At 31.6% G+C, this 9851-nt stretch overlaps 1 protein-coding gene across 1 annotated transcript; it reads left to right on the forward strand.

Moving 5' to 3' along the window:
• The first annotated feature begins 1822 nt into the window (after positions 1-1822).
• Positions 1823-8969, forward strand: LOC106462366 (zinc finger protein 366-like). The gene has a single exon (XM_022389613.1). It carries the CDS (start codon positions 2025-2027, stop codon positions 3939-3941), a length of 1917 nt encoding a protein of 638 aa, XP_022245321.1. The 5' UTR covers positions 1823-2024; the 3' UTR covers positions 3942-8969.
• The last annotated feature ends 882 nt before the right edge of the window (positions 8970-9851 follow it).

Here is a 9851-nt window from a genome sequence, read left to right on the forward strand (position 1 = left end):
AAATTAAGTTTAATAACTATAAATTGTGATGATTTGACTAGTGCTTACTAGTAGTAGCACTCAGATATAGCAGTTAATGGATGTGTGTCTATCACCAAAAGTAGTTGAAATTATTTCAAAAACAATGACAGTGTTAATATATATATATATATTTGAAATAGTGTGGAACAATTCAATCATTTTAAAGTAAATTGAATAAAAATTAGATTATTTCAAATTTGTAATAACCATTTTAAAATTATTGGCATTGTCTGTCCCAGTTTTTGTTTTTGAAATATGGTCACCCTAAGTATATCACATCAAAAAATTTAATACTGGTGTATTAATATTTATTTAAAGATATTTTAGAAATCTATAATTTTTTATACTTCTAAATCCACTGTACAAAAGATGGAACTTAATCAATAGTAAAGTTAAAAGTAGTGTTCAATTAGTTTCCATACTTATTAAACTCTGTGAATGAATCAACTTAAAAGGTTTTATTTTAAATGGCTGACATCAGATGCAATAGATGTAAAATGTTATTTTATTTTATGAATAATGTTTGACTAGCAACAACTGATATTAATTCTTATGTAAGTCTGGTAAAGGATTGTCAGAACAGACAAACAATTCTAATCTTTCTCGTTTGGCCAGTTCGTTACCAATTACCATAGTTTAGAGAAATTTTTAAAACCTTCACATATAAGATTTCTAGTTTAAGTCACTATGAAGTGCAGAAAAATTGTGTGAGAAGATTTGGTTCAGATGTTCAACATTTTTTGAGGATTGGATAATCTTTTTTGTTGGTTGTCGGATTAGTGGAATGAAAAGATTGGAAATATAAACTTAATTTAGAGGGTATTAAGTTTAAACTTTGGAATCCAAAATGCATAATGTTCTTAAACATTAGACAGAAAGTTTAAATGTACAATACCAGGAAGACTACCATCATTAAAAAACAATTATGGTTCTAGCAAGCTAGTAAGACAAGAAAACCTTCCTGAGAAATGTTAATTGAATGCCAACTCTTCTAAATACTTTTCAAGATGATTTTTTCAGTAGCTTTGAATACATGGCTGACAGTACAAATCAAACTAATTGACCTTTAGTTTCATGGTTTCTCCATTGCTTTTTTTTTACATCTTAAATAGGGATCACATTGCCAATCTTTCATTGATCAAGAATTTCTTCAATTTCAAGAGAATTTTGAAAAGGAAAATAGTTCAAGCTCTCATTAAGTTTTTGCTGGACTTAAGTTTATACACTTAACAATAAATCTTTTTATGTCCAGGAGCTTTTTCTGGGTATTTCCCAAAGCTTTCTAAACAGCTTCTACAATATAATGGAATTTTAGAAAAATCCTTCCCAAATTTGTCATCTTGGGAATCACTTCCTTTTTCTTTTAGATCAGTTAATTTTATGTGCACAGGTAGGGGTCAAAATATGCATGCCATGACTTTTTCAGAGTGCCATTCAACGTGATATTATGTATTTAATGTCAGAGTTATTGATTATTTTATTTTATATAGCTGATTTATAGACAGTTCATGGTAGAGTAAATACCAGATACAATATACAGGAATACTGAAAAAACTGTAAATGTTTATTTCAGAGGTTCTTGGGGTTATGCAAATGATGCAGACTGTATGATGGACAAGTGTTTTTATTCTTCACATGAACATCACCTTGCATTCTTACTTGTCCAAGTCAGATTAATGTTGTCAATTCACAGACATGTTGAGAAGAGACACTTTTGTAACACATCTGATTATTTGTGTACAATAGACTTGTGCATTTTACTAAAAGCTTGCCACGTTTTGTGTAGATACATGTAGAAAATTTGAAATTATAGTTGCCATTCCTTCTCCAATGAGAGGTTGGTTCATTGGGCTGACTCTGTGCTCATTCAGTTAAACTGATAGGATGAATCACTAGTTTTTTTAAGGTAAGATTACAGTTCTAATGCTTGATTATTTCTTTCTCTGTAGGGAGTACAAGAAGATAATCATGAGTTGTACTGACATCCAGTTCTAATTAAAGTAATGACCATGGACTGTCCAGAATTGAATCACTGCAATGATCACACTTTACTTGGAAACTTAGAATCAGAGAAAGATTCAAACTCTTTAATCATAGATATTCCACATTCTCTCAATGATGGTTCTGGTGGCAACTGGAATCAGAATAATAATTTAAGTGATCTAGAAAGAGAGTGGAATGTTGATCAATGTCTCATTGTTTCAGAAAATGGTGAAAAGCGGTGGAAGTGCAGCCTATGTTCAAAACTTTATACTGCTAAACATAATCTTGTTACTCACATGCTAGGGCATGCTGGAGTAAGAAGGTTCACATGTGAAGTTTGTAACAAATCTTTTAAACAACAAAGTCATTTAAATGCTCATCAATTAATACACTCGGACAGAAGACCACATGAATGCCCAACATGCCAGAGAAGGTTCTGTCAAGTAGCTCATCTTAAACGACACATGTTAATACATCAGAGAGGAAATTTCCACAAATGTCACCTATGTGAACGTAGATTTGCTTTCCCTAGTGAGTTAAGGGTGCACTTAGAAAAGCACAAACAAGAGGGTACATATGTAGAAGGTGAAAACCATGGCCAAAACATAGATAATGTTGAGGAGTCCACTGGAGGACGAAGAAAAAAGGTACATCAGATCACATGTGAGGTTTGTCAACGTGTTTTTATGTATCCAAGTCAACTGAAAGATCATATGATTGTTCATACACAGACTCGACGTTATTCATGCAATGTATGTGGGATGAAGTTTATGAAAGAGCATCACTTGAAAACACATCGATTGACCCATAGTTCTGTGAAACCTTTTTTCTGTCCAATATGTGGACGAAGTTTTTCTCTTAAGGCAAACATGGAAAGACATGTGTTGGTTCACAGTGCAGACAGGCGATTTTCCTGTGAAGTTTGTGGTAAGAAGTTCACTCAAGCCCAAACACTACGAGCTCACATGGTTTCCCACTCAGAAGTTAAACCTTATTCATGTTCAATTTGTGGTAAAGGCCTTTCAAGAGCTCATAATCTTCGTGCTCATATGGCTCTTCACAAAAATAGCAAACCCCATAAGTGCTCTTTCTGTGGAAGTTCTTTTACACTCAAAGGTAATCTACAAAGGCATATGAAGGAAAAACATGGTAGTGTTGAGGTAGCAACAACAAAAGAAGTGACAGGCAAAAAGATTGATTCCTGTAAGTCCCATATGAACTGTAGTAATGTTTTAACACCAAGTCAACCAATGAATAATGCTCAGGATTACCACACACCATTAAATGAAGCTGAACCTAAAGCAACAAAACGAAGGAAAAACACCCCTAAGAGGCTAAAAAAGTATGGTTGTACTGAAGAAGAAAATTATCATGATGTTGATGGAGTTGGCCCTTTGCAAAAATCTGAAAAGTCTAATGAGGAGGAAACAGAATGCCCAGAAGTCTGTACTCAGCCTGAATCTGTTGTTCCTGAGACAGTCCTCTCAGCAGAAGAAAACAGTGGAGAGAGTACTCTCCCTCAGTCTTCTAGACTGGGGGATATTTTTCATACTTCTTCTAGTTATTTCCCACCTTACTCTACACCCGACTTTTCATCCGACCACAAACCTTTTACTTATCTCCATTCAGTACAACATGGTCAAGTTTCTATGGGAGCTTCTCCATATGGTCCTGTGAACCCTAGTCCTGTCATCAGCACAACCCCTATTAGTTCTATTATGAGTCCTTTGGCACAGAACTACTATGTTGAACATCCAGGCTTTTCTTCTTGTCTCCCTCCTCCTGCTGATGATATCACCATAAAAGTTCAGGCTTTGCATACAGCAATAGATGAGTTAGCAGGAAAACTGAATTCCCCACACAACAAGGTTGTAGCTGTGCATGCTGCTGTTAGTGAGTTAGTAAACACCCCCTCCTCTACAAATATGTGTTCATAGCAGTCTTAGACTGTCTTTTTTTTTTTTCTCACTATATTGTTTATGTAAATTTAAGTCATTCATTTCATTTGCATATTAATGTGTGCCAAATCTAATTTCAAAGTTGATATATTTGTTAGTGAAATTACCGTATACTGCAGCTACAGAGTGGTCTACCAGCATAGGACAGTCTTAGAAGTTTTATTTACTGCTGTTGAAACATAACATTTATGTTATCTATATTTATTGAAGATTAATTTTTTTTAATGAAGTACATTTTGTTGGAACATATCAATGTAATGGTGTAAAATTAATGGTTTTTTTCATTTTTAACAACAAATCAAGCCTGATTTTTAAATATAGAATGTGAATATCTGAATAACTTTCATTATGAAAGTGAAGAAATAACCCAAGATAATTGGATATGCACAACAGGATATTTAGTATGTACAACATATTAGAAATTTTTGTGTTAATTTTTCAGCATATGCCATAAATCAAATCAACATAAATTATGTGCATGTATGTATACATGTATATTTCAGGGCCTGCGAATCACAAAAGTTTTTCGAATCAAATCAAATTGGCTGTGCATATATAGATTATAGGGTATATATAGGCTGAATTAAATTTTAAATTAAATAGAGAATGCCTCTACACATAGTTAATAATGAGTATAAAAAATACATCTTTCTGAGAACAAAAGACAAAGTAAATCTTTCTAAAAATAAAAGATATAATGTGCTTAAATATCTTGAAGAAGAATGGTACAATAGTGTTATTACAACAAAATGGGTTCCAGTATATAGACTGAATTAAAAACTAAACTCTGAAGTTTACTGGAAGTGATGTAGATTCAAAAAATATTGAATTGGAGCCCTAACTAACAAATCGAATCTCAAAGCTTCTTGGGGCCCTAATATATGTATATTTATTTTCTTTTTTTGTTAATATGATATGCCATTTTATGTAAATTCAACCGAAATGTACATTATCACCAAATAATGTACATATATCAGTATGGAACAATGAAGAATTGGTCATTATTGGATCTTTGGGTGAATACTTAATGTTTATGTTTGCAGATGTAATTCATTACATATAATGTGTGTATGTAGTAAGTTACCGAATATTATGTTTCATGTAGCACACTAGATATTAGACTCACTGATTTTCCTGTATTATGTACTTGAGTCAAAACAAATGTCTCGAACTTAAAACATAGTTTGGGAAGGTATTCAGCTATCTATTGTTTTACCAATTGTTTGTTGAACCAATGACTATTTTTACTAATGTCATAACATTTTACAATGTCATAACTTACATGAGTTTTATTAGATATGATGTAAGAAATCATAGTAACTATTTACTATTGTATATCTTGTAGATTATATAAACATTTGTATGTTGGAGCTTGGAAAGCTCCTTGTCCATATATACATATATATATATATATTTTTTTTGTTTTGCTCTTTCACTCCACTCAACTGTCAGCTCTTAAAGTATGATTATGAACTTACTTCACCCAAAATCTCGGTAAATAACCACAAGATAAAAAATGTTTATTTTTAAAAGATTCAAAACATACTCTTCATTTTCATATAAACATAAATCTCTTTAATCCCTTACCCACGGCGGATCGGTGGTAAGTTTCATGATTTGCAATACTCAAATTTAGGGTTGATTCCTCACTGTGTACACGGTACAGATAGCCCATTGCTGTGCACTAAAAAACCAACAATAACAACTAATCTGTGTCTCGGGTTTTAATTCTATAATTAAGTCAAGAAAATAAACTCAGTTTTTCATTTAGCATGCTTAATGTATATTTTCACTTCTGCAATTGTAAAATGTAAAGTACATCATCAAGCTTAAAAAAAAACCAATACCTCATGTTTTAACTTTCAATTTTATTTTTAATGTTGATTAATATCCAAAAAAGGAAAAGACTATTTGCTGAAAACGTAATACCATCCAATGCTGGTTGTTAGATGTGTTATATAAAAGCATACTAACAATCACTGTATTTAGTATTTCTTGTGTCAAGTATTTATCTAGGGAATGTATACTAAAGTTACTCATTTTTGAGAATAGTTTTTGAGTCATTACATGCAGATTGAGGATCTCATTAATTCATGTTCCAGGGGACCAGTATTTAGCACAGATAAATTCAAATGGTAATATATGTATATACACTTTTGATTTAATTTTGAAAGAGTTTACATCAGAACTCTGATAAAGAAGATTTGTACAGTGTAATTAGTTTGTTTTGTGCTGGCACAAATTTGAGGGTACTTGTCTTGTTTATGGTAGATGTTGCTACTCTTTCACCTGATTAAATGGTGAGATTTCATTATACATAATTCATACAGAAATTATTATCTACAAGATTTATAATTCTAAGTGTTTCACAACTTCTATTAAATCACCAGTGAACTGTTTAACTGTATAGAAAAGAAGGAGTAAGGTTACGATTGTTAATTTTTCTTAAAGAAATACTCACTCTCTAACAATGTAAATGTGATAAAGAGTAGAAATAGGAACAAATTGAATGTTGTTGATATACTTTTTTAGTTAACCCTATCTTGAAAATGGGGATTCAAGTGGACCCCAGTGCTCTTTTTTTTTAATTTCTCATTAAAGGAGGAGACTGAGCACTCCTTGTGTATTCTATTGTCTGATTATGATGAAGTACATAATTATATTGTTTCGTGTAGGTGTTACATATATTGAGTGGAAAATTCAGGGCACTTGTACAGTTAACTTGATGGTAAAAATTGTGGAATGTTTTGACATTTAGGTCCGTATGAAAAACTTGACATACTTAGTTAATATAAGAACTCTCAAACTCAGATAGTTACTAGCTCTGTTGTTTTTGTTTGAACAGTGTACTTGATGCTGAAAGGTCAAGGTGGGTGCACTGCTTTCAACTGCTTGACCCTTTCCTTTCAAAATATAAAATATGTTAAATCTGTTAGCATATATTATTAATAAAATTGTTGTCTAAACACCATATTAACTATTTATTTGATTATATAACAGTGTGTCCATTTGGACTCTTGTTGTGCAACATCATAACATTGCTTACATTTGTAGATGAGAGTTAAATTTTATCATTACACAACACTGTACCACATGAACATTCAATATTACATGATTTATAACGTGTTTATTGAAATGTATAAGTAACAGTGCAAGGTAAACATGAAGTTATTATAACATGAAACTTTTATTCTGAGTAAATTTCAATTTTCCACTGTTGTGGGAAATTTGTATGTTTTTGATGAGTAAAAGATGTATATTTGTTTCAAATGTCAGTACTATTTTGTTTTAAACATTGTTACAGAAAGAAGTCTGAAATGTAGTGTAAAACAAAATATAGGTTTTCTATATAACAAGTCGTTATACACATCTTAATATGTAATAACTTTCAAACAAGGGTAAAGATGTTGGTCTCAAAATGGTATGGTGTTATTAGCACAATGTTCTTCCAGTAAGATGGGGTACCACCCCATTTTGTATGTGTTTGTGAGGCACTAAATACTGCCATAGAAATTGTTGGATTAACTATATAAAGCCATTACTCTAGCTACCACATTCTTCAGACTTAATGTTGTTGGATTTTGGCTGTGGGAGACATGCCAAGCCTAAGGTTTAAACTCCACATCCAGCATACTGATCTCAGTGATCATATGAAGGATACAGTTGATGCAATTCCAGAATGTGTACTTGGGTGTATTTCACAAGGCAAGGATGCCTGATGAAATACGCTGAGGCTGACATGGCTATGTGCAGACAGTATTATAAAACAGACAAATATTTAAACCAACTTGTCTTCTACAATGTTTCTAATGTTCTTCGTTTAATAAGTCTGATATTTTAAGTTGTGCACAGCCACTTGTGGACACCATATAATTTTTGTTGTTGAATCACTTTTATTACCTTAAAACAGAAATTGAAGTAATGTTATTTAAGGTAGTTTATCATTAAAAAAGTAGCTTAAATAAGTATTACTCACATGTTAACCTTTATTGTGAAATTCATTCTTTCTTAAAACACTAATGCTTCTTTTCTTTTGTAAAACAGCTTAACTCCTTATTTGAATGTATACAATAAGATCTATCAATCAGGAATCTTCCTTTAGAATATCTTTCAAATCCTTAAACATACTACATTGAACCTTTGTCTTTAATACTTCAGAATATAATTTTTGAAATATTAAAAAAATTTCTTTGGATATTTAATAGTGTAATAATTTACTGATAGAGAATGATTCTGAAATACGGAATTTGATGCGTAGTAGGCCACTTTGTTCCACGTATAATAGTTAGTACTGGCAGTACTTAAAACTGCTATATTGATTGGGGTTATATGATATTTTTGTGATTAAGAATGAATTGTAAGAGTTTTCTTTGTGTGTATAGAAAAGTTTAAAAGGTATTCACTCTTTAATTTCTGTCAGATGTACATATATATATATATATATTTTCAAATTTTTATACTTCACTAATAACATTTCTACCACTAAAAATACATGACTATGTTAGAAGATTAAGTTTTAAGGCAAGAGAATAAATAGTGCTTACCTCTCATTATTCTAAATAATTAACATTTATACTTGCCATTGTAGTTCTTAATTTCTGTTCTCATCAGTACACTTAGGTAGATATCTTTATATATACATATACAAGTTTCTAATTGTGGAAACTAATTTCAGTATAATTTTCACAGTAATATTGCAATTTACTTGTATAGCGCTGTTTTATATAATGTAAATAATCAAGTTCTTGTGATATATTCTTATAATAGTTTGAAGTCATGAGTGCTGTCATGACTATCTATACCACAAATTCCATTTTTAGTTATTGTTATTACTTCTTTATATTTAAATACTTGTCATTAGATGAAGAGATTGGTGATATGTCTTCTGTAAGTTTCTTTCTAGTGTAGCTAAAGTTAATTGTGATAATAAACTATATGGTTAACTCAAGTAGATCCATTTGATTCTTTCCAAATAAAATATTGATCCTTTAACCCTTTTGTTGCGTAGTTCGGATATATCCAAATAAACAGTTATACCCACTAACCGTGAAATTCATATTTACCCCACGGCTACCAAAAAAAGTTTCCCTCTAATGTGACATGCGGGAATATCCCCCTGTACTTGAAACAATTGACAAACTTGCATGCGTGCTGCCATCTGTGTTCTGTACTGTGAAATCTGGATGTTTATATGTCTCAGCTGACTGACCACATGGAGTTGTGCAGTTTAACTCTCTAGGTTTTGGAGCTGATTTTATTGCTTTATAGGTGAGTTATTTATGTTTGTTATACTTATCAGTGACTTTCAAGAATTATAGTATATATATCCTCTTACATGCTAATATATAATAGAGGCTTTAAAATTTGCCAATGAAAGGCATTTCTATGTGGATAATTGACACTTTTCGGGAATCGACCTGAAAATTAATTGCACAGTGAAAGGGTTAAAGCAAAATCATGAAGCTCATTTTAAAATCTAAAAAAATTGAATATATAGTGTTATTTGTATGTAAATCAATTAACATCATACTGTATTTGATTTCAGTAGAAATGTAGATTACATAATGATAATTATTAACGCATTTGCTGCCATGTGCCCCACTTGTGGGTCACAGACAATTATGTTTTGAAGACACATTTCTCTTGCAGCATATGAGTTTGGGACACTGTGACTACTCCTTGGCACCTCTTGAATGTTTGATTTTTTTTATACTTAATTTATTATGCAGCAGTGAACGTGTTAATTATATGTTTTAGAAAAGGCTTGATCTTTATAAAATAGGGTAATGGTCAGGTTATTACAATTTATTTTTATTTCAGACACTCTGTACGAGTTTCTTCATCAGTTAACAGGAACATCGAGAGCCAGCCCGGGCCCCAGGGCAAACA

Source organism: Limulus polyphemus, unplaced genomic scaffold, assembly GCF_000517525.1.
Source record: "Limulus polyphemus unplaced genomic scaffold, Limulus_polyphemus-2.1.2 Scaffold1152, whole genome shotgun sequence".
Classification (NCBI taxonomy): Eukaryota; Metazoa; Arthropoda; class Merostomata; order Xiphosura; family Limulidae; genus Limulus; species Limulus polyphemus.